Below are 26,470 nucleotides of genomic sequence, written 5' to 3' on the forward strand. Positions count from 1 at the left end.
CAAATAGACAAACAGATAAATAGACACACAAATAAATGGATTGATGATAGACAGACTGACAGAGAGATAAACAGAGATGGATGGATGGACAGATAGACAAATAAATGGATTGATGATAGACAGACAGACAGACTGACAGAGAGATAAACAGAGATGGACGGATGGACAGACAGACAGACAGATAAATGGATTGATGATAGACAGACAGATAGACCTCTATGAAAATAAAGTTCACACCAGTCACATGTATCGTTAATCATACTTTATTAAATAATAATAATAACAATAAAAAAAAACCTTTTTTTCTGTACAAAGTCTACAAACAACAATTTTTGAATGTTCTGACCAGTGCCGGGATCTCCATGTCTTTTGGTGTTGGCCTCCTGTCCCAGACAGACGAGGTAATACTATCACAGCTCTGCAGCAAAGCCAAAACAGGCCAGAGCTCCAAGGCACTTGGAAAAGAGTCAACAGAGTCCAATGAAAACCAAGCTGAATACACACAATCTCTCCCTCTTCATCGCTCTCTCTCCCAACAACTGAACAATCCATGTCTCCGGCTGCTTTCCGCACTCCCTAATAAGACAAGCCCCTCACCCCCCCGCTTACCCACAAGTCAACAGAACTCCCAGCGTGGCTCTGGGGAGCGAGAGGCCAGTCGAGGTACAATAAAGAAATTTACACACTCTTTCCCCATGCGCATACCCGTTCTATCGCTCTCTTCACCTCGAGGTGAAACGTTCTGTGAAATTCTCACCCTTCTCCCAGGCTTACACCAAACCTGGTCTTGTTAGCCTTCATTTTCAGCAGCCCAAAATAAACCATGGAGTAAACAGACAGGTGAAATGAAAGAAAGCAAGCGTAAGGCCTGACTCCTCCGAGGCCCCAGTGGCTTTAAACCCAAGGACTGGTGTTTCAAAATGGCTCTCCTCCAAAACAGTTTGCTTAAGGCTCGATTGTTTGTACATGAAAGTGGCTTGGGGATTTTCCAGCTCCTTCACCAAAGTCGCTCTGCCAGCTTGAGTCTTTGTTCCTTCGAGAATAGGGTAAAGAGAGAAGGAGAGAACAGAAGATGCTCTCACTCTCTTTCCACTCTCTTAACACTCTTTAGCTCAGTTGCTCTGAATCCTTAGCAATCCATAGGTTGCGATAAATAAGTTTGAAATTGTCAGCACAGGGTCTTTAACGCTATGCTTAGAAATCAAACAGTCAAAAGCAAAAAAAAAAAAAAAAAAGGAAAAAAAAAAAGACACAAAAGACAATCCTAATACTTCAATCTAAAAGGATTTTTTTCTGAATGTAATACAGCGTGTTTTCTTTCCTCACTGTCTAATGGCCACAACAAAAACATTATGCTACAAACAGACTGAACTTATGTATAAAACATTCATAAGAGGCGTTGACACTTCAAAACAGTTGTAGAAAGTGGCAAAAGACGGGATGGGATGGGAACTTAAGCAAGTCAGCAAAAAGACACGAGTCTAAACTAAAGCAAATGTCCACAATATTCTAGGCCACAGCGTTCACACAATAGAGGCCGAGATTTCACAAGCGGTCTGTCTTCTAGTCCTAGTGCCTCTCTCTCTCTCTTCTAACTTCCATTAAGCATTATTAGATTGTATTTTTCTTTACAAATCTATATCAATATACATTTCTTTAAAGTTCTTTTTCATTTTTGAAGGGGGGGGGGGGGGGGGGGGGAAGTCATTAGGTTGATATGTGTTGATCATGTTTCACTCCAGCTGAGCTGTCCACAGGAAGCCTCTACGCTCCCAGTGATCCTTCCACAATCCCGGTAAGAGATCAGCCCTATATTAGCGGCGCAAGGTCCATTCACAGTTTTGGATCAGGCTGGCACCAGTTCACGAGCGGACAGAGCGCCTCTCCCGATTGGCTTCCTTCAGGCCTCGGAGCAGCAGCGCTGTTGGTTGATCTTCACCTTGTGCTTGATGCCGTCGTACAGCTCGAAGTTGTAGTTCTCCAGTGTGGTGGTGCTGCGAGAGGACAGGCCGTTGTAGGAGCAGGTGCAGTAGAGCAGGAGACCGGCGCATACCGCCCCCAACAGAACACCTAGGGAACTCATGACGATGATGGTGACCAGGATAGGATCAAGGGTGTACAGCCAGGCGTTGTCTTTCTCTGAGAACCGTGTCACCGGAGGTTCTCGTGAGGGGTTGGGCGTGGTCCAGTCAGGGAAAGGGAACCCTGGAAATGGGAATAGAATGTTTATCAGTTATTGAATTTTGCAAGTATCAATGTGACCTAAATGGCTTTTGGATAAAAAACAGTTGGGGTTGAAATAAATGCAACTGACTTCACATGCCATTCACTGCAAAACATGAGCTTAATCAGTACTTTTGTCCAAATTTCCAGTAAAAATATCTAAACATACTTAAAATTAATTAAATTTACTGGAGTAATGAAAATTAAATTGTGTTGAATAAGGTTTTCTACCATTCAAAAGTTTGGGGTTGGTAACATTTTTTAATGTTTGTCTCTTATGTCCACAAGCCTGGATTTATTTAATCAAAAAACAGTAATATTATGAAATATTATTACAATTTAAAATAATTGTTTTCCATTTTAATATATTTTAAAGGGGTGGTTCATTGCGATTTCACTTTTTTTTAACTTTAGTTAGTGTTTGATGTTGCTGTTAGAGCAAAAACAACGTCTGCAAAGTTACGACGCTCAAAGTTCAAAGCAAAGGGAGATATTTTCTTTTAAAGAATTCTCTGTTTAAGGACTACAACAAACGGCTGGTAGGGACTACAACAAGCTTCTTCCCGGGTTAGTAACATCACTTACCCTAAAATTTACATAAACTCTGCCCCCGAGGACATGCAACAAAGGAGGTGAGGCCATGTTATTGCAATACAGTACATAACACAAATGCAATAGCATGTCATAAAAGCAAGATGCCAACATAAATTATAACTGCAATTAAACTAAACAATACCTGTTCTATCTTCATGCAGCATATATTCTCTGGCTCTGTAGGATCTTACAACAGTTCCCACACAAGCGATTTAAAGATTATCATGACAGAATATGCTAATCAATGACTTTAAGATGGTTAACTCCACATCAGCTACATAAATTCATCAACTAACCATACAGAAACATCCTGTTGCATTCTACATGTTGTCATTTCTTGAGTCTCTCCATCAATGTCCGACTCCGGTTTGAACATAACAGGCTGAACAGTTTCTGACATTTTTAGTGATTCTGCATGAGGTAATTGGCACTGCTAACACAAGCTCTTGAAACTCTGCCCTCTTTGTAGGATCAGCAGCTCATTTGCATTTAAAAGGACACACACAAAAATGGAGCGTTTTTGCTCACCCTTAAAAAGTGACACATTTAACATGCTATAAAAATGATCTGTGGGGTATTTTGAGGTAAAACTTCATATACACGCTCTGGGGACATCAGAGACTTATTTTACATCTTGTAAGAGTGGCATTATATCACCCCTTTAAAATATAATTTATTCCTATGATGGCAAAGCTGAATTTTCAGCATCATTACTCCAGTCTTTCATTGTCACATGATTCTTCAGAAATCATTCTAATATGCTGATTTGCTGCTCAAGAAACTTTTCTCATCATTAATAATGTTGAAAACAGTTGTGCTGCTTAATATTTTTTTTATCAAATCTGTGATACAGTTTTTTATCTGGATTCTTTGATGAATAGAAAATTCAAAAGAACATAATTTTCGGTTACACTTAATTTTACAGTGCCATAATTACATTGTAATTACTCAAATAAGTGCTGAATACTATTAATTAACTACACGTACTTACTATAAAGTTACAGATAGGGTTAGGGTTTGGTTTAGGGTTAGTTACTTGTAATTATGCATAATTTACTGTTATTACTATAGTAAGTACATGTAGTAACGTGTAACTACGGCACTGTAAAATAAAGTGTTACCGAATTTTCTTTTTTGATCAATTTAATACATTCTTGCAGAATAAAACAATTTATTTATAATAAAAAATCATATTAAACCCAAACTTTTGAATTAAGTTGATTTTTTTGTTTATTCCACTCGCATATAGTTCATAAAGCTCACTAAATTTTGTTAGATTAATGCTGAAAATAAGAATATTTAGAATATTTGCCAATGAGCAAGCAAAATAAACTTAATTTAAGATATTCCCTGAAATCAAGTCTTAATATGTGAGCTTACAATGGCCAGGCTTTCACATCCGCATTTGTGTACTTTCTGTTTCTGGTTTAAGACACCATTTGTGTTTATTATTAAAATACACCAGTCTACGCTTGAAGGTTGATGAATAGATTTACCTTGACCAATGCGCTCTCTGCCATTGAATAGACGATTATTTCCAAGGTCTTCAGGTCTTCGCTCTGTTTGGAAGACAAACACAACCCAAATGAAACACTCAATGTCAAATTGAGTCGAGGCTACATGAAAACAAGCTCTTTTGGTACATTCCAAGAAAACAACATGTGCATTATTGTTCCATGAGCCAATAACAGCAGTACTATGTGTGAGCACAAAATGGCCAACATAAATAGCAAAAACTGTACACTGATGATCACACAGACTTGGGTACAAACAGCTCATCAAATCATCAAAATCCCATAAAAAAAAAGAGCGCAAACCACTTTAGCTGCAGTTTGTAGAAAAATATCACTTTATTGTAACATTCCATACAACATTTCCAAGACCACGAAATTCAACAGGCTAAAATATACCTCATACTGTATGTATTTAAACAGGCTGAAAATGCTGCGTTGTAGAGAGGAAAGAAAAAGCTTATATAGATGGCAGGGTCAAAGCCCCACATTCACAAAGGACAAAAAAGTGCACACAACCACAAACCTATCAGAACTTGATGCAAATTAAGCATAATGTCGACATAATGAACATCAAAAATTCATGTTAAGTAAACATGAGTAAATACTTCAATAGACCGAACTGATTTAATCAAGTTCAAATTCTGTAGGTGGAATATTTCACCTGTTTTTTAAGCAAAACATACAGAGCATACAACCTGGAGTATTTTTTTGCACATTAAAATTCAGTTTCTCCAGACAGACACTTTAGACGTCTCCCTCTTTTTCCTGTCTCTGTCTCTGAGGAGGGGTGAAAGCATATGCTGTTTTGTGCAGGTACTATCAGAGACACTCCAAGTAAGAATGCTTATGACAGGCTTAAGAAAATGTAATCTGGTCCATTACCTAATTAGAAATATGAAATGGTTCAAAGAAACCTTTAAAAAACCAAAATAAATTTAAAAACATATTATGATCAGCTGACATGTCACTTTTAAGCAACTCAGAATAAATAGTAAAGAGAAAAACTGAGAATGAAATTAAATTAATACATTCAGACTAAAAACAACATACAGAATCACAATTGTTTAGTCTGAGTTAAAAGTTTGATATAAATTCATACATTAATCATACAGGCATATGAAACATCCAGGACAGAAAAATGCATCTTGCTCAAAACAAAAAGACGAGACAAGACAATTTTGACACTAGTGTTGTTACACATTCAATTGGGGTGGGTGGGCCACAGAAACTCAAAGAAACGTGTTGCGTATCGCAAAATCTGCCTTAAATAAGCGAGAGGTTTCGTAATATGGCGGCGCAACGGAGACCACCTGACTCAAAACTGAACTGAACTGATGTCTCGCATGAAAAGCTGCCGTGTGTCCCATCTCCCCAGAACACACTCTACTGTATAGAGGATTAGGTTGGAAAAGAGGAGACAATGCTCCACAATGTGCCTGCCGGGTCAGGTGGTCTCTCTGGCTGTCTGCAAGGATCTTTCATGTGCTTTTGTGTTTCAAACAAACCCCTTCAGACCCTGGATTTTGCAGAGAAGGTCTATATTTAAAGCAGGCTTTTCTTTGATCTCGCCCTCCATCTCCCCACACATTCTTTCTTGAAGAGCAGATAAACGGGCGAGAAAAGGGCCAGCCCGTCCGTGATGGGGGATTATTTTCACCTATTGCCAGATGGAGGACATAACAAGATATCAGGATTTACTTTCTCCTTTCATCCCAGTTGCTTTAGATGAAGCCAAAATCTGACGTGGCTGCCTGACAGATGCTTTCAGTAATGGATGAAGCCTCAGACTCTTTATGTGTAAAGAGGAAAATGTTTTGTTGGGGGAATTTCCATCCTGAGCTCTGATGGCGCCTATTTTGTGTGTTTGTTTGGTGCAGAAGAAAACACTGAACACTATGTACTTGGACAGACCATAGCATGTTTTTTTTTTTTCAGAGGTATACCGCTACGTTTCAAGTAGCACATGAAAGAGATAAAGCGAATACTCGCAGCACACAGGGAAAATTTTTTATGTGCATTTTAAAACGTTCTCCTGCATATATAATATGTTTTGATACATTAAAGAAAAGAAAAAAATCTGTAGCAAGATTGTCATATGCAAATAATGCTAATAAAACAAAATGCTAATTGTTTTTTCCCTATCTGTTATCAAACTCAACTGATAAAACGGCAAAAAAACATCTAAAAATACAGATAAGAGGTTGGTTAATGATTCAGTAAGACATCAGCAGGTGTATTGAGTGACACTATAGAAGGTGGACTTGGAGATGGGCTCCAGCTAACATGCTAACGTGCCAACTCACTCCCTGAAGCAAAATCAGCTAGCGAAGCATTCCTGCACCGTCTAACATTTGGCAGATTTACAAAGCTCTCCGCTTCTGCTCTTTTACAAGACTATGTGTAAATCAAAATCTCTGGGGGAACAACACACAAATACACACACTGCTTTAGCGTTGGCTATAAAAATAAAGTCAGTGCATCAGTTAGCTGCATATACACTTAAGTTGATCTCGGCTGAGCATGAATACCAAAGGATTAAATAATAAATGAGAACAGTGATCGGCTTGAACTAGCCCAATGCCACTGAAGCGTCTTAAGGCCAATGTTGTGTCAGTCGGTCGGCCAATCAGAGGAGTAGGCTGGCTAAGGCGGGGTCATATGACCTTTGCATATAGGCGGAAAACATACTGTATCTCTTCAGACGTACTCTAAGTGCCAAAGCCCCAGTGACTTTCAGAAAAGAAGAGTTTATATATAGACACACATTGACAGATACTCAAAATGAACTCTCTGAGAAGGCAAACAGCCCTCAAAATGCTTTTAAGAATCTTCATTCAATAGTCAAAGGAGGTACCAGGAGTTTAAAAATTCAGTACATTACGTGGTACCTAAGCCTTCCGCACATATCCTGATTCTCCAGCAAGAACATTTGTCCCAGAGTGTTTGACATTCATGCTTTTGTCTCTTTGAAGCTTCTTGTTGAACTCCTTGAGTGTTCCTATGTGCACATAAGATGAGGCACACATGCAAGGAAATGTTTGCCCGTTTTCCTTTTTGTTCTGACGCCTCTCTCCCGTCGCTGTTCGCAGGCTCTCCTCAGAGTTTGGCAATGCTGCCGAGTTCTTTTGACTGTACAATAGGATTGGTCATGAACAGGAGATTAGAGCTTTCACAGTAAGGTTCCCATCCACACATACAGCTAGAGAGAGAAGGGGGAAAGGGGGTCCCTGCCAGTCAGGATTTTGGCTGGATGTCCCTTCGGCACAGCAGATCTCCTCCTTCCCAGCACTGGAGCTCCACAAAAGAGTCACAGAGAACTCGACAACTCTGGTGCTTATATCAGTCCACATCTTCTTCGCCTCATCCTCAACTTTAAGGGGCACCATGCAGGTGTCCTTGTGAAACAGTGGGAGGAAGCGATTCGTCGGTGTTGTCTCAGCACTGGGAGCAGGGCTCTTGCTTCTCTAACCTAATCGTTAGCATCGGCTCCACCCCAGGTCCGGCGAGATTCCTGAGGCCACCACTTCCGTACTGTCCTGTATACGTGCTCTGGTAGGACACAGAGTGCTGGCTCTTCTTGGCTGCCAGGTGGTAGCGATGGCAACACAGCACCATGACCAACGTGACGCAGCCCAGGAGGAAAATGGCGCCACCTCCGGCTATTACATAATACCAGTAGGTGGGCATGGGCTGCAGGGACACTGTCGTGTCAACAGTGGGGTCGCTCCAGCCAGGTGAGGCTCCCCCTGGTGGAGAGACACAGAAGAATTGGCTTGGGGTAGAGAGGCATGCAGACTGCATAGCTTCAAGCCATCTTGGATTGTATGTGAATGATTTTGCTCTGATTTGGTGCTGCATACAAACAAAACAAACACAGACACGCAAATGCACATGCACGTCACTTGTCAGCGGCCCCTTCGCAGGGACTCGATAATTATTCAGATAGAGTTTTGTCCTTCTAAATCACATTAAGAATGCAGACATGTGTTTTATGGGGTGTGAACAGATGATACAGTTCACTTGAAATGTGCTGATGCATGGTGGAATCTGTGCTAATTTCTTATGCAATCAAATGTGAAGGTCATAAAAGCATATTTTGTCATAAGACACCAGCACCTTCTCTCAGCCATTCTTTTGTAATGCGGTATATTGGCAAGTATGTGTGTGTGTGTGTGTGTGCGCGTGCTCTGTAGTTTTTCAATCTAGGGGGAAAGTTCTGTTTTCTTGCATGCATGGATCTGTGCCAGCTTCATCTGCCTCAAGCCAAAGTCTTCCATGAACCCAACCCAGCAGTGCATGAAAACTGCTCACCCACCACATGTGTACACACACAGACACACACACAAACCTCCACCAATCTCTCTCTCTATTCCCTCCATGTCCTCTTCCCCTCGTCTATGCATAAACACGCATGTAATCTAGGAATTTTGACTCTATGGGAACTGCTATGGGAAAACAAATCTACTTACACTGGGAATTATTTCCATTTCAATTAAGAAAAGGGGAGTTAGTTACAAAAGGAATTGGATATTAGTGGGCTTGTGCGCTCCACAATCATTTAAAATGGAGTGTATGAGGATTATTCCACTGCAGCTGAATCTGATTGACCGCAATCATGCAGCTGTTGGGGAATAAACAAATGACATCCATAGCAGCACAGCAGCTCACACACACCACCAGAACAATGCTTATACAAGGATAAGGTGTACCATCAATATTAGAATGCTTTGCTTTTCTCATTGAAGTGTTGTCAGTATAGAAAATTTGTGAATGTTTTTTCGCCAGTTTACAACTCGAGCAATGTCACCCCAGAGGAAAATGCTGCTGCTCAGATATTGCTCTTTCAGGAGACTGAAATAGTTCTAAAAGAGTTCACCGTGATGATTTGTATCAACTATGTCTCAGATGTTTCTTAAAATTCCATAGGGAAAATGATTTGTCTATTTTTTTCATTTTATATTCTGACCTGTGAAGCACCTTGAATAGCAATTTATGTATTTAAGGTGCAATACAAAAAAAAAAAAAAATTAAAAATATTATTTACTATTATTATTAAAACTACTATTTACTACTATTGAAAAATATTAATATTATTATTTCCTAATAATAATATTAATAAAAACAAAGAATAATAATAACAACAACAATAATAATTAGGCAGTGGCTATTTGCACTAACTGTAAATAGCATAATTTCTTAGCGATAGATGCTATTTACACTAAGTGAAAATAGCAATATATTCTATTTACACTAATTGAAAATAGCAATATACTCTATTTATACTAATTGAAAATAGCGATATATTCTATTTACACTAATTGAAAATAGCAATATATTCTATTTGCACTAAGTGACAATAGCAGCATTTTCTTAGCGATATGCTATTTACACTAGGTGAAAGGTGCTATTTACACTAGGTGACTAGGTCGATCGCATTAAAAGTCAGGTCTGCGAGCCTTACTCGCTACTTCCGCACCACTGAAGACATTGAATTCTGCACGTCTTTTTCCAACCAGACATTGGTGGGCGGAGCTAGTGTAAATAGCATTTGCCAACAAGGGACGCTATTTGCACTTAGTGTAAATAGACACTCCGTAATACTTATTATATACTACTACTACTACTAATGAGATCATATTTAATGTACAGTATGATTATAGAGCTATTTATGTATTAATTTGGTTTAGGAAGAGCTTGGTGAGAAATGTTTTTGAAATGTCAAGGGGTGACATATGAGGAGTAATACACCAACTGAATCTACAGGCCACATTTGATGATGTTTAGCATGACGACACCATATACAGTAACACAGCACATGATGTGAGGCTACAGATGCATGCTGGGATACAGCCCATGCTCCAAATGTCTGTATGACAATAATAAATGATGGTGAGGACAATAACCATGATGACGGTAATGCTTTGACATCAAGACACCAACGTCACTGAATCAACAACTAAACACACAAAATCGGTGTTGAATCAGACTCATTTAAACTTTGTTGTGGGATTGGAAACAGACTCTACAGAATCCCTGTGTGCTGCTGGTGTGAAGCTTAATCAAAACTACAATGATTATTAAAAGCACTTTAGGTGATGCAAGCTGCTAGGCAACAAGCAGGAAGCACAAACATTGGCACAGGAAATGACAATATGCCAGAAACTCACCAGTCATTTCAGGGGGGAATGCAGCGAAGGGTTCTGAAACGAGAAAAAAAAAAAAAAAAAAAGATAAATTAGAAAGAAAACTGGCACAAATAAAATATATTCACATAAATAACAACAGTGCAGATGGAATTCTGACATATGACTGAGTGTGATTAATATTATATGAATAAATGACTCTAGAGCTCCAATTCCTTGACAGAATGAATTCTTACGTGCTATGAATTCTGCCCTTCTGATTGGCTAAATATATTTAATATTTTTGTAGAGGGGTCTGAAATCACAAACAGGAGGTTAAGGAGAAGAAAAAAGACAGAAAAAGTGAAGAAGGGAGGAGAATGGGATTGGACTGTATGTCATTTGGCAAACTGTGCCGCGCACACACTCAGACTGCCAGAGAAACAGAATGGCGGTTCAGAATGTTTGGAATGTAGTCGCTTTAAAAGGGAACTCTGCAGAGAGGCAGGGGACAGATTTGGCAGCGACACAGGGGCTGGCGCATACACACCGAACAGCTTTAATTAATAAGATCAAGTCCCAAAGCCTGTGGCGGAAACGTGTTCGTGAGCCACTGAATGACAGCTCACATCAATATCTTGATTCATAACTAATCTTACTTTTGCTGATCATTGTTTAGGTATAATAAGTCGTATGACCTCAGAGGAAAAGCAATGTTTTGCTTAGTAAATAACCTTCATAGCATTGTGAGTGACTGGCCGTGTAGCGAAGAGCTTTGTTTCGACATTAATGTCTGTTCTGTGTTTGTGAAAAGCTACACCGTCGAGAGCAGGCCTGCCTGGTTATTCCCTGGCATGGCTCTGGAAAGCTCTGTTTACAAATAAGAGAGGAGAAGGAAAAGAAACTAATGAAACATAGATTGAGATCAGAGCCCACAGGGTGAGCGTGGCCTAGTTTTCAGCTTTTTGTGTGAGCCGAGCACTTGAAAAACACTTTCTATGTGATTAATTTTTTTTCTTGGGCTTGAATGGGAAGAGTAGGATGGGCATGGAAAGCCACAGTAGTGCGGTCAGAATGGATCATCTGACAAAATGTGACAAAAACTAGTATGGGGAACATATATACACTATTAACTACGACTTTTCCCTCAATAAACTCTAAATTTACTGCTTATTAATAGTTAGTAAGGTAGTTGTTAAGTTTAGGTATTGAGTAGAATTAAGAATGTAGAATAAGGTCATGCAGAATAAGGCATTAATATAATAATAATAATATGCATGCTAATAAGCAACTAGTTAAAAGACCCTAAAATGAAGTGTTACCAAAAACAGAAACTATTTTGCTGTTTTTTAAAATATAAATAAATATTTAAAATATAAAAATAAATGCAAATCCCTGTGACAAATGTAATAATTTAATCTGATTTTTTCCCTATTTTATTTAAGTAATTTCATTTCATTTCATTTTCATTTTAGGCTAAATTTAAAGAAAATTCCCCTTTGTTTACTTGTCAAAGCAAATTTTGCTTGCATCTGGTGCTTGGCATTTTGGTCCCTGGTGACAAATATGGTGGATGATGGCTGACAGAGATAAATAAAGCAAGACAAAGAAAGATCCAGATGTTGATACTTACGTGTACACTGCTCAAGCTCCATGCTGGAGCTCATATGGATGTTGTCGACCCAGATGTGCCCTTGACTGCCTCGCTCAAAGAAGCCCTCGATGACAACCTTGCAAATTAAAAGCAAAAGAAAGAGAATTAAAGACTGTACGTTTTGTTACTGGTATCAATTCACATCCTGTATTACTCTGAAGTCAATGTTTATCATTATATATACATCACGGATGAGTATCTATGCACCTGATATTCTTTAGGGGACTGAGGCAGGATGGTGCGGCCTTCCCTCCACATGGGCCCCTGGTCTCCTTTCAGTGCCCAGAGCAGCGTCTCCTCCTGGTCATCGTCCCGGAGCAGCACACGGAGACTGTCCTGACCTTCACCCTGAAGCTGGTAGTAGAAGAGCAGACAGACGGGACGGCGCTCGGGTCCCACCGATGGGCTCATTAACCGTGCGCGCTGCGGCTCTGACTTGGGACTCGCCTCCACGTACAGGAAATTCCCAAAATCTGTAGAGAGAAAGAAACAAGTGCTGATGTTAAACATCTTTTGTTGGTCTTGGGACAACATTCTTGTCAAAGAAACATGTTCCAACAACTTCCCAACCCTATTCATTTCCCTAAACCAAAACCTTAACTCTATACCAACCAGGATGTAGATCCAGGAACATGTCCTACTTAGTGATATCATTGTAAGCCAAAATGTAATTCTCAATTTCTCTGTTTCTTTCTCGCCGTTACATTGCACTGAACAATCTGGTATGTTTTTTTTATGTTGCTGAGTAATAAATAATTGAACCGTTATTTTTTAATGGAGGGAAGGAAGCAGAAAATCAGCTCAGACATAAAAGCACATCCCCCCTGTTTTCAGAGGAAAGAGTCCTTACAACACAATCTCTGTCAGATCCCACTGTGGATGTCTCAGTAAAGCGGAAGAAAAATGGATGGGAGAGAAGAGGAAGAGCGGAAAACAACAATCAGAGAGGAGGTTGGGAAACACTCTGTGAGTGATCTGACTGGACAGCATGGCACCAGAAATTATCATCATTACCCATTCTCCCTCAGCTATGATTCGAATGCTCCCACCTTCCACTGATGTATAGAGAAATGGCATAGTCATTTCCGTTCGTCCTACTTTGACACATTTCTCATCCCAAACTTATTGAAAATACAGCACTGAAATCAGAGATCAGATGAGGCTGTCGCTGGTGTTCCTTTATGAGATGCCTAAATAGATTATGCACTTAATTAAAGCAAAAGAACTTCCTCTGTTTGATCTTGGGTATACATATAGGACAATTAATTACCCTTTCACAGGGAAAGTTCACCGTAGCTCAGGCACAGTTTAGCTTAGGTTGATGTGCCTGTGAGGTAACCAGAGGGCAGGGAAAGGTACTTCTGGGATTATTGTTTTTAAGTGGAACCTTCTACACCTAGAGTTAATTAGGCTGACTGCGTATTAACCCTTTCTGGCCCTCTGTTTTTCCGTTTCCTGGTTAAAACACTGGGGTATGAACACTCTGGAATGCTCAGAGAGCTGTTCCAGGAGCCATGGGATCTGCACGGCTTACTGTGATGTTGGATCGTTTTATGGGAGTGAGCTGTGCTATAAAGTGAATGAGTTGAGCAGCTCTTGTCTGAGGATGGTGGGAAGCCAGAAACATACTCCACACAAATATGCAAAAACATCACTGGCAAAACTATGGAAGTCTGTTTCCACCTTGAACTTTGTGACTTTTTAATCTTGTAATTGTAATTCTTAATGTGACTTCATATCTGTTTTTTTTTTTTTTACTTCTGTCCTTTACTGAGAAGAAACAGGCTTCCATACAAAACATCTACTCGAATCTGGCAGCCAATGGAGGAAGTTGCTTTTTGGCCCCAGATGATGTACTTACATCGTCTACAAGCTGGGGTTTACCAACCAAACCTTGACCCTTTGACCTGAAAGACTGTAGCTACAGTAGTAAAGCACTACTTGCAACAATGCTAAGAATTATGAATTGCATTCAGACACATTTTGGAAACCAACTGCGTGTAAAATCGAGCTTGAGTATCTAGAAGTTTTACTTTAGGGGATCTACACAGTTTGTTTGGAGAAGGTGAGGAATGTGACATGACACCCCTGGCATTAAAGAGAGAGAGATTGTGTGTGTGTGTGTGTGTGTGAGAGAGAGAGAGAGAGAGAGGCGAAAACCTTGGGCTTGGGGGTGCACTTGGTTTGGGAATGGTTAAAACAGGAGAGGATTCTTTCCTCTTGACTACTGGAACTCTCTTTAAAACCTGACATATGGAAAACAGCGCAGGATTGTTTTAACAGCCTCACAAGGCAGAGTACTCCAGGAAAGCAGTGAGGACATGGAGAACTATGTGTGTGTGTGCATGCAGAATTAGTGAAGCACTCATCTTTTTTTTTTTTTCACGTAGGGTTGATAAAGGTCAGGTAAGCTCAGGGATGTGAAGAGAGGAGCAAACTCCCAGAGGAAGAACGAGGATGGACTGAGAGAGTGACAGATACTATTCCCAGATTTCAACCATCACATTAATTACACACCAGTAATGAGATGGATGGATGGAAAATGAGAGGTAAGCGCATGTGTGTGGATTCATAAAGAGGACAAGGGCAAAGGAAGGTCTAAAAATGTCTTTTGTGCAGTACGGTCACAGTAGGTCAACATACATTACAAGACTTCCTTTAGACCTTCTTCTGCAGTCCCTGTTTATTTTCTCAACAATTCTTATTAATCAAGCACATAAAGTTCCTGATATTCCCAATGCTATCCCAAAATATTCACAATGTTTTTGTTTATATTTGAAGAGATTAGTGCAAACATTTTTTAGTTTGTTTTAAGCTATGCAATATCTTTTATTAAGATGTACTTACTGTCAGATCCCAATGTCAGGTCCAGACTAGGACTAGACGAACTATACAACGACCACTTCAGATCAGACATGGGGTCGTGGGTCCATCCACACATACTCTGCTCAAAGTCACACAGACCACCCAAAGATGACAGAGTGGTGGGAGCTGGGAAGAGAGAAAAAGCAAACCATACTCATTTTCCATGACCTCAGACCCTGTTGTAGGCTCTCCCATAACACACACATACTATATGTGTCCTCTTTTCCTGCTTCAAAAAAGTCTTTATACATATATGTCTAAATGCACAGCTTATTTAATTAAGCCTAACTAGTGCTGTTTTTATCCAAGCAATACTGTTTTAATGTACGTGAGAGATTCCTGTTTCACTGTATGTGCACAGATTCCTGTCTCACAGAGTTGTGCAGATAAACCTCACTCCCTTGTTAGCGCGCCCACCTCCCACACTTGAGACCGGGTTTCGAAGCCCGCACAGAGCGGGGCGAGTAGGACCTGAGGGGTTATATTGGTGCCGTGACTCGGATGGGAGTGAGGTTTGGGGGTGAGTGTAATGGAGGCCAGCTAGTAAGAGCTGTATAGATAAACCTCACTCCCTTGCCTCAAGTAGCACACTAAAAACTGCAGCCTTTAAGGGCCAGTGTCAGTCGCTAGTGCGCCTCTTGAGGCAAGGGAGTGAGGTTTATCTGCACAGCTCACACTAGCTGGCCTCCGTTACACTAACCCCCCTAAACCTCACTCCCACCACTGTCCTCACTAGTCACTGCACCAATGTAACCCCTCAGGTCCTACTTGCCCCGCTCTGTGTGGGCCTCAAATCCCGGTCTCCGGTGCGGGCTGTGGTCTTTAGTCTCCTTGTTAGCATGCCCGCCTCCCGCACCGGAGACCAGGGTTTGAGGCCCGCACAGTGCATGGCGAGTAGGACCTGAAGGTTTACATTGGTGCCGTGACTCGGATGGGAGTGAGGTTTAGTGGGGTGAGAGTAACAGAGGCCAGCTAGTAAAAGCTGTGCAGATGAACCTCACTCCCTTGCCTCAAGTCCCGCACTAAAAACTGCAGCCTTTAAGGGCTAGCGTCAGTCGCCAGTGCGCCTCTTGAGGCAAGGCAGTGAGGTTTATCTGCACAGCTCATACTAGCTGGCCTCCGTTACACTCACTCCCACCACTGTCCTCACTAGTCATGGCACCAATGTAACCCCTCAGGTCCTACTCACCCCGCTCTGTGTGGGCCTCGAACCCTGGTCTCCGGTGTGGGCTGCGGTCTTTAGCCTCCTTGTTAGCATGCCCGCCTCCCACACCGGAGACCTGGGTTCGAGGCCCGCACATCGCATGTCGAGTAGGACCTGAGGGGTTACACATGACAGTTTACAGTCTCATTGTATATGAAAGACTGCCTTACACTGAATGTGCACAGGCTCTTGCCTCACTGTACACTGCAGTTTCCAGTTTCATTCTACGTAAGAGACTGCTGTCTGTCTCACTGTACGTGACAGATTCCTGTTTCACTGTACTGTATGTGCACAGATTTCAGCCTTACTGTATGTGCACAGATTGGCCTTGCTGCTGCTGCTTTATTAACATGCAGACACTGACAGCCTCATCTACATGGAGCACCGTGTCTCAGCATTTAGCGAGCCTCCATCAGCCATCCATCCAAAGGCATGCTGCTATGCTAGTTAGCATAATGTTAGCGTTCATGCTGCGAGCCTCTACTCATCAACACATAAGTGTGTAGAAATGGAGGGGCGGCAATCTGTTATTAGAGCTCTGGGAAAAGCAAAGCTGCAATTACACAGCAGAGTACTGTAAATAAAAGTGCATGTGTGATATACTGAAATTGCTTATATAAACATTCATTAATTAGATATGCTCTACTAGATATTCCCATTACATGTCAGCCAAGTACTGAGTCTTTGTAATATATATTGATCTGATTGGATATATTGATATTCACTCTACAGCAAGATCTGATCTTGTGCACTATAGTAATGTATTCTGCAAGTAAGGTGCTCTGTTTGATTACCTGGTGTCCTGTGGGCGGTACCTGTCGCTTCCTGAGGGGGAAGGGTTGGCGTGGCAGTGTCAGGAATAGTGGTAGATTCTAAAAGAAAGTAAAAAACAATACATTTTAGAAATAAGCCTGAGACTGAGAAAAATGTATAAGGCACAAATAATGTTCTCCAAAGAAAATCATTGTACCAGTGGTGATGAATACGAAAATCTCCCTAACCCAGACACACACACACACATAGTGTCTGGCAAACACTCCTCAAATACGAAATGACAGAATAATCACGCATGATCGCACACAGGCAAGCATGCACACCAGCATCTGTCCCCCAAAAAAGTGGCCACAACCACCAGACACACGTAAACCAGACTGAGACAATTAAAAATGTGCACATGCACCACATGTGCACATTGTGCATTTACAATAAGAGGAATATTAGAAAACCACAACTAGAAAAAAATTCTGAGCATCTGAGAGCTATTTACTGTGAAGAGAGAGAGCATATTCTGTAGATAGCTCCATCACCATTGCCATTCCACCTCAGACAACTGTAGTTACTGTACCAGTTACCCACAATGCATTTAAAAGTGAAACCATTGCTGCCACAGCTATTTTCCATGAGTCACAAGACTTCCAAAGACATTCCCTCCTCTGACTGTCTCTCGCTCGCTTTCGTTTTTATACAGCAACATAGTTGACTCCTTAAGCTTTATTTCTCTTCTTTCTCTCCACATCTCTCGCCTATAAGTGATGTGAGTTTTGGCCAAAATGACAAGCCAGACGACAACAAAACTTTCAGTGTCGGTGATTGCAACAGCGCTCTTACGTGGTTTCTGCGGTGATAATTTGTTATGACAGAAAATGTTAAATCAGCCGTTGCATCTCTCTTCGTTCCCTGCGGGGGATCAAGCGAATGAAGATTTAGAGACAACGAGGCGTAAATGAGTAATGATTGTCAGCTCTTAAAGTCATTAATGTCATTACTCTTAACAATTCCCTGCTTAATTGGTAAATACGTGAGTGGCGTAACACTAATCATGTAGACACTTTAGCACAACATGAAAAGGAGAGGCCTACTGTAATATTAATATGTTATTAATTTCTATAAGCGGGTGCGTACATGAAAGGGATGCACCAGCTGGCTGCTTCTGACATTAAACTCTATTAATTTTCTGCCCTTTACAAATGCAATTAACCTCCCAGCAAGTCCTGGAAATCTGGGAACTGAGAACTCTCTGTCAGGTAACACACCTTTCATTCTTTAGCTTCACATACATAAAAGTATGACACACTCCTGTCCCATCTAATGTACACAACTGTTCACATATCTGGGGTCAGTAAGACTTCATGTTTTTGCAAGGAGTTTTTTATATCATGTTGTTTTAAGGCTGCATTTATTTGATCAAATATACAGTAAAAACAGTAGTATTATGAAATATTACTTTATTTCTGTGATGGCAAAGCTGAATTTTCAGCATCATTACTCAGTCTTCAGTGTCACATCATCCTTCAAACCATATTTTTTTAAGCTTCTTTGATTAATAGAAAGTTCGAAGGAACAGGATTTATTTGAAATTCTTAGGCACGTCAGTATTTTCACGACCACAACCCAAAAAGGGTTTTAAGCCAGTTATTTATATCTTTTGCTGTAGTGTATCAGTAGGAAATATCAGTTCATATTTCCAAACAATCATTTTGCTATTAATTGTAATAATCCAGCGAGATTTTTGAATGCACAATAAGTCTGACAACAGCCGGTGCTCCACACGGAGATCTGATCTCACCATCATCGAATCCATCTGTGATTAGTATATACATACATATATATATATATATATATACTAATCACAGACGGATTCCATATATGGAACCATATATGTTTCCATTAAAGGTGTGTTAACAGCGAGGTCAAACTAAGCCGACATGAGCACAAGTGGTCCATCATAGTATCACAGGCTCATTCAACAAGTCTCTTCATTTACCTCTAAATTAGAATAATCTTTAACAATATTCAATATTTTTTACACATTTTTTTTGGACTGACACCCTATATTCCTCTTAATATGATTTCTATTTACCCTATGTGAAATATGCTGCTAATTTCTCCCTATACCTGAAGCTCCAGCTATGGATCAGAGCAAGACACGACAATAGATTTCCAATATGCTCTAAAGCTCTACTGATGCAGCCAATTGATCTGGATCCCAGAACTCTCTGGGCGTCGCCTGAGATTTCCTCCACAGCCTGATAACACATTAAGGCCATGAAATATTTCCAAGTCTCAAAGACAGACCAGATATTTACAAGCAAGGGCTAGTTTTGGGGTCACTCCTCCTCATTCTGAAGGATTACCTTGTTTTTAACCTCTGTATTCAGGGCACAGAGCGGAGTTAGCCCTGTTTCCAGCCTCATGGGCCCCGCTGAGCCTCGGCAATCTCTGACTCAGCATTTTCATAGCAAGATGGAAAAAATGTTCAATTACATAGAAAGCCTTGGAGTAAATGTGCCCCTGGCAGGCAGACTGGCCATACTTCAGCGCCTGACTGAGATCTTGAGCAGAGACTGCATAACAAGGAAAAACAAAGACTGATTTGCGTTTGGGAGATTGTGTGGAGTAACAAACAGAGAACAGGAGTCAGATCGGATCAGCAACTGTGAAAGTGATCATCAAAAGCTGATGTGAGCGAATTATAACAATGTGTTCAAGTACACAACCACATTAACTGAAATATTAAACATGCTCCAAACATGCACGCACACAAACACTGATGCTTATTCATAGGCAAACTAATTAAACATTTCCAACTTGAAAGACGAGGCTTTTGGCCTCCAGAATTCAATAACAAAGCCGTTTTCCAGCGGCACTGAACTAATTAAAGCTTTTGTCTCTGTGTCTTTTGAACACAGAGAGTAACAGAAGGTTTATCATGTTTATCTCTCAGCTAGTAAATTCCCCAAATACAAACACACAGATACACACTGAGTTCAGACAGGCCTGTGTGCTTGGCCTCTGATAAGGACTTTCCTTGTGAGCTCAGTTAAACCAACAAATCATCTCCAGGTGATGAATATCAAATATGCTTCACATGCCTAGAAATATTCAGGCCATAAGTGTTCATATTCACATCAGATGTCCTCAGAGAACCTTGCTGCAAAACAACAGCGGCGATTTAAAAAAAAAAAAAACAATCTTCAACCGGCTTGATAGAGAGTGAATACTTATCACAAACATTTCAAATGTAAGAATATACAGTTATAAAATAAAGAAGGGTCATCTTCAAAACAATTTTTAAGGTTATACACTGCACTTAATGCTACGGCGAGTTGTTTAGCACCAGATAACCAATCGTAAACCTTCATAATGCTTGCCTCATTAAATATTCAAATGCAGTTGTGTTGCATATGTTAATCATGTTAAACAACAATGGCAAAACAATAACTGGAGTGATTACATCACAATATTATTTAGAACTATAAGATTTCAAGAGATAGTTCACACAAAAATTAACATTTCAACCCATCTCATGAGAAAACGTAGCTATTCTACAAGTTGGTGATTTTATATGAATTCACATATTTGATTCATATGAAACCGTATGACTTTTTAGAAAAAAAAAACACAAAGCATGAACTAAGTCAGTGGGGCATAAGCAGATCATACAAAAACTCAACAAAACACAAAATAGATATGAATTGGCATGAGAGTGTGATGGAAAATCATTTGCTCACTCTCATGTTGTTCCAAACCTGCATTACTTTATTTCTTCTGCAGAACAGAAAAAATGATATTCTGAAAAATTTATATTTTCTTGTCTTTATAATGAAAGTCAAAGGGCTCCAATTTTGTTTTTGGACTCCACTGACTGTCATTGTTTGGACAAGAACAGTTGAAATATTCTTTAAAATATCTTCATTTGTGTTCTGCAGAAGAAAGAAAGTCATACAGGCTTTGACTGAATTTTCTTTCAGGTTCCAGTAGGAGAGCTGTACTGTACACTGGAAAGACCAAAGTAGGCATGCATTATAAAATAAAGAACAGGGAAGATGTGCTGTATGGAAAAAGAGGAGGGGAGGAGATCAACCTAAATATTTACACTGGGAGGATATGAAGAATGACGTATGGGCTTTGTGGGTAAATGCCTCTGTGCAAACATGGGTTGTGTAGGGGGACTACACTAAACAGAAACATGTGGATGAGAACTTCAAAGCGCCAATTCAACTAGATGAGGGGAGCTGTCGTCCTTCAGCTCACATGCATCCATCCTGATAGAGAGATAGCAGTGAAAGATGGTGAGGGAGACCTTCGGTTTTGCCGAGAGAATGAGGTCGAGCCAGAGAGCAGAGAGAAGTGATTACACTCTCCTTGTCAAAGATGAGAAGAACAGGAAACAATTTTCCATCACATCTCCAGCTGCCCAGGCAAGGAACGAAGAGTGGAATGCTGTGTCCTAAACCACACCCACTGTTCCCTTGATGGACGGCCACAGGCCTCGCCTGCACATCTGAGAGTGATCAGTGAGCTCTGCACATCCTGAGTTTACATTCTCTCTTTTTCAGGTGTGTGTCATTCTTGTTTACCATGTATGTGGTGTGTTTATGTTGTCTTTAAACATACAGTAAGTACAATGTGTGAGTAACAGGTTAGAGCAGAACTGAGACTCAAGTGCCTTTAAGTCAGCTAACTCAACAAGTCAACAAGTCAGCTAACTCAACAACAAGTCAGGAAAGTCAGCTTGCTCAAGTGGTAAAGCCCTTTGCCAGCAATATGTATATATATATAGTCAAACCAATTTCAGACTCTAGATATACACTAGATAAAATTTTTGATATATTTTTACTAATGGGTGCAGGACACTATAGTTCATTTATGTAAGTGAGGATAGCAAAATAAAGTAAACTGTGACATATTATACCCAAAAATTCTTCATACAGTGGACTACCAGTAAAATTTATAAAAATTTGGAACCAAAAGTTATTCACATACTTTGACCTGACCATGTTTTGCTTAAGTGTTATCTGACATAATTAAGATAATTTTTTTCTGACACAGTTTAACTCTGAGATCTTGTCATATTTTATTGCCATTTCTTTTAAACTATAGTGAATAAACTGTAATAATGAATGAAATGTTCAAGGTGTCTGAATAAATTTTGGTTTGACTCTATATAATAACTAATATTACAATTTAAAATAAGGGTTTTCTTTTTTAAAATTATATATATAAAACATTAAAAAACAAAAGAGTTATTTTAAATTGTAGTAATATTTCACAATATTACTGTTTTTCATCAAATAAATATAGTCTTGGTGAGCATAAGAGACTTCTTCAAAAACATGAAAAAATACTGACCCTTCATTTCCAACCCTTTACTTGCCATTTTAAATCACATTTCGTCACCTTGGAATTATAAGGTTCTATCAGACATTTTTATAAAAATTGAGTTATTCACATATTTTTTTTCTCTGACAACTTATTTACATTATGTTGGGACTTTTTATTTAGAAAACAAAAATGTTTTTATCTACAAAGGAGTATGGAATGCAAAAACTTTGAAGCTCAATATATCAAAACCGCTCAGAATGTTGATAGAACCTTATAATTCCAAGGTGGTGATTTTTTGATACATTTGTACTCATTCTTTTCATACATATACGCTGATATATGCTAAGGCAGTTGATCAACTGACCTTCAGTCAGTGTAGCCATCCCATTCACAGGTGTTGTTTGAAGCCCCTACAGTATGCCGTGAACTGCAGTAACCCTGTTCTCCTGAATCTCAGCACTTTCACTCACCCTGTGTGGGAGAGAAGTCTAGGCTAGCCTAGTCTCAAGGGTTGGACACTGTGTTGAAGCTGTCTCCCTGCAGCTTCAATTTTGAGACGCACTGCACCCAGCAGAGGTCACTGTCCTCACTCTTTCTACCTCTCTCTCCCGGAGACAGGAACCTCTGGCTTGACGTTGAGTCCAGTAATGAATAATAGACAAGGGTGCCTGATTGAAATATCTAAAGTCCCTCTGTGTCTTTCACGGTCTTGCTCACACAAGGTCTGTCTGCCACGCCTCTGTTTATTTATTCATCAATTCATTATTTCTCTCCTCGTGTCCCTCACTCCAAATTTCCTTCCTCTGGGAGAGTGATGGGATTTGGGGACAAAATTGTAGCTTAGCCACAGCTCAGAATAACTCCAGGAATGTATGACCTTGGTTTGTATGAGTTTGTACAGTATACAGAAGTAGTATGATATATGTAATATTATATAATGTATGTAATAAATATGTAATGTATAGTTATCACCAAATAAACCCTGTCAGGGTGATCAGAACTTTGTCACAGAGTACCTGACTTTATATTATCCTGCTTATGACAAAGCTCCTTACCAAAAAAATGGACAGTAATATTGATTTGAGTCTAAATTATTGTAGCATGTGAGAAGAAAAAGACTGTGGCATGAGAGAAACTGGTTGCTGGGAACAAAGGTCAATTATACAGCTATGCAGTACTTGACCACAGAATGCCACAATCGACCAATCAGAATCAAGTATTCCAGAGCGCCATGTAATAATAAATTCTAATAATCTCTCTTTATGAAATTAAATGTGTGCATTTGTGTGTTCAGTCAGTAGATGACTATGAACGTGGTGGCAGATGTGTGTGATTGGCGTAAACATCTCTGTGCAGTGAAGCGAGACTGATGTAGCCCTGTGAATATTTAACGTGTCTCTCTCTCCACGAATCCCCACGGCCCCTTAAAATCAGAACAACAGCAGCCCCGGCCCCTGCGTCACTCACCCTCGCACCACAGCTGCAAACAACCACAGTTTACAAAAATACAATTTGTTTTATAGCGCCGAATTAGGACAATCTCACTCAAACCTTAGGTCTGTATGTTTTTGTTGTCAGACGGCTCCTTTGAGGACCGGTACTGGTAGTGATCACGGTTGATGTGCTTAACAGATGGTAGGAAATGAAACAGTGTTAATAATGGGCGTACGGACGGAAACGAAGAAAGTATGAAAGAAAAAATACACACAAATCAAAGTATATATAACACTGCTGTAGCTGGGGACGGTGTGTTTATTATCTTCAATTAATTCTGAATGTAAAATCTGACTAGATGAGTCATATTAAAGTTGCTGCCAGTAGCCAATGAATACACACAACTGTGACCGCACATCATTTGCATATTAAGTTGCTACAGGCAATGTAAACAGCCTACAGCTAGGCTAATGAACTTTATTACTCAGCGGATGAATTGTTTATTATGATTACTATTAATCTGCTTTGTGACCAGTCCAAAGTCTTATGTCCAAAGTCATAGTGTAAAAAATGTAAAAACAAACAAACAAAAAACAAACCAAAACAAAAAACAACACTTAAAGGGGTCATGAACTGTGCTGTTTTATTGTTTTATAATGTTTCCTGGGGTGCACTTATAATGTTAGCATGCTTTTTACATCAAAAATTGTCATAATTTAGAAATAAAAGGCATTTTTCCCACCCTGATTTTAGCCCTCTGATTTGAACGCTCTGTTTTAAGGGACGTGTCTGCTGTGAGACTTCAGTGTAAACGCCCACTGCTGTGATTGGCTAACATCTTTGCATATGAAATAGCTGGTATTACTCTCTCGAAAACTTTTAGAATGTTTTTACTATTACAGCTCTCACAGTTATCTAATTGTGAAAAGTGTTGATTACAGCATTATACTGAGATCGTGGCATGAAAAGTTGCATCGATGAACATTGTAGTCGATCATAGACATTTTGTTGAGCGCATGAAAGCAGTGATCTCGTCATCGCAACTCAATTTCTGCACACTAATGAATACTTTAATATTTAACTAGGAGATTCGTTGAATAAAACGAGAGTTTTGGCACAAGTCCAGAACTCAGTCATTGATAAACTCATGCTGTTTGATTGACAGCTCCAGCGATTGCAAAGGGAGTGTTCTTTGATCGCTTTCTATATATAATGTAATCACAGAGAAACAATGTGAAGTTGACTGTTAAGTCACTGGTTTGATTTACTGACACATAGACAAAGAACATCTGACTGAACATAAATCATTACATATCAGATCAGGCATTAGATTTAACACAGTTACTGACATGTTGTTGCATTACTTTCGAGTCCATATCGTATAAGTCTGTTTGCAAAGCCTGCGCCGAAATGCAATTGATTTACCAAAGAATCCACAGTGAAATGTACCGAATACAAATAAATAATGCTCAACTAAGACATTCACATTGTTGAAAATAAATAACCATATTCCTAGCATTAGTATCCTTTGAAAGGTAATGTTATTTTTAGTCCTGTTTCGCTCTTCTCTCCTCCTCATCTCACTAACACACCAGTGGGCGGGGCTAACGTTACAATGATGAAGTAGGCATTGATTTCTTCTGTGGAGGCGGCGTTTCACCTATCTATGATATAGACAGGCACATTCCAGGACGAGTCGTTCACTGGGCCAGGTGTCAATAAAAGCTTTAAGTGGACTAACAAGAAAGTTTTCAGTTTTGAAACTTACAGGATATTCTTATAGTATGATGACCTCTTATATATATCAAAAGCTCAAGAAAAATTTGATTTCTCAATTCATGACCCCTTTAAACTGTAGGTCTGTATGTTTTTTGTTGTCAAACAGCTCCTTTGAGGACCGGTGCTGGTATGGATGACTGTGGATGTGCTTAACAGATGGTAGGAAACGAAACAACCATAATGTTGTGCGTACAGGCGGAAACACGAAAATACGAAAGGAAAATACACAAAATTCAAAGTCACATGCAAGTGTATATAACACACAAGTGTGTTTGTGTATCTCGGGATCTGTATGTGATTAGATTTATTGTGGAGATTAGGAACTGGGGCTGTAGTTTCAACAGTGAGTGGGGTAGATTGAGCCCCCTGTGTCTCGAACATCTGGTGCGCAGTTGTGCGCTGCAGAGCCTCACCGCACTGTCATCGCATTCCCTCACGCAAATATAACCGTGTGTACACAAACACAATCGGCCGTCAGTCCATTTTTCGTCACTCATTAACTCACTGGCTTTGATCCCTGCCTTATTTCTTTCATCCGCTTTGATTATCGTCTCTTTCTCTCTCTTGATCTTTCGCTCTCATTCATTTATGACCCACAGGCTCCACAAACCTGTGCCAGTATCGCACCAAGCGCCGCCGATGACACATGAAGCTTTCATTGCGGATCTCATCTTCTGCCTGCAAAGTGCCACCAACTAACCCTGAGCCAGCACCGGCTCTCTGTCTGACTTTTCATCATGCCTTCTTCCTCCTGCAGTCTTTCCATGCTAATAAACCTGGGCACTCAGCCCTGAGGCTTCCCCTGGCCTCCACCCACATCGTCCTTTCTAGCAACTCTTCTAATGCTCCTTCGCCCCCGGCACTCCTGCAGACACAGAGCCATGAAGACAGCCCGTCGATTACTGCCCCTCGGCCTGCCGCTTTATAAAGCCCAGGCCAGGTCCAGAGGGAGCAGTCGTGTGTCCTTTTGGCTGAT

The 26,470-nt window shown here is 40.1% G+C and overlaps 1 protein-coding gene across 2 annotated transcripts in view; it reads right to left on the bottom strand.

Moving 5' to 3' along the window:
- Positions 1-247: 247 nt before the first annotated feature.
- nrp2b (neuropilin 2b) overlaps positions 248-26,470 on the bottom strand; it is an 87,088-nt gene continuing 60,865 nt past the window's right edge. Inside the window, exons 11-17 of one of the 2 annotated variants that reach the window (XM_051906934.1) lie at positions 16,971-17,048; positions 14,955-15,098; positions 12,315-12,580; positions 12,087-12,183; positions 10,499-10,531; positions 4,314-4,376; positions 248-2,205 (exon numbers count right to left, since the gene is read on the bottom strand). In XM_051906934.1, the coding sequence (XP_051762894.1) occupies positions 1,901-2,205; positions 4,314-4,376; positions 10,499-10,531; positions 12,087-12,183; positions 12,315-12,580; positions 14,955-15,098; positions 16,971-17,048 (986 nt within the window). In that variant the 3' untranslated portion in view covers positions 248-1,900. Of the gene's footprint in view, positions 2,206-4,313; positions 4,377-4,643; positions 8,078-10,498; positions 10,532-12,086; positions 12,184-12,314; positions 12,581-14,954; positions 15,099-16,970; positions 17,049-26,470 lie in introns of those variants that run through there. The other variant, XM_051906935.1, reaches the window with a different exon arrangement.

This window comes from Ctenopharyngodon idella, chromosome 9, assembly GCF_019924925.1.
Source record: "Ctenopharyngodon idella isolate HZGC_01 chromosome 9, HZGC01, whole genome shotgun sequence".
Lineage (NCBI taxonomy): Eukaryota > Metazoa > Chordata > Actinopteri > Cypriniformes > Xenocyprididae > Ctenopharyngodon > Ctenopharyngodon idella.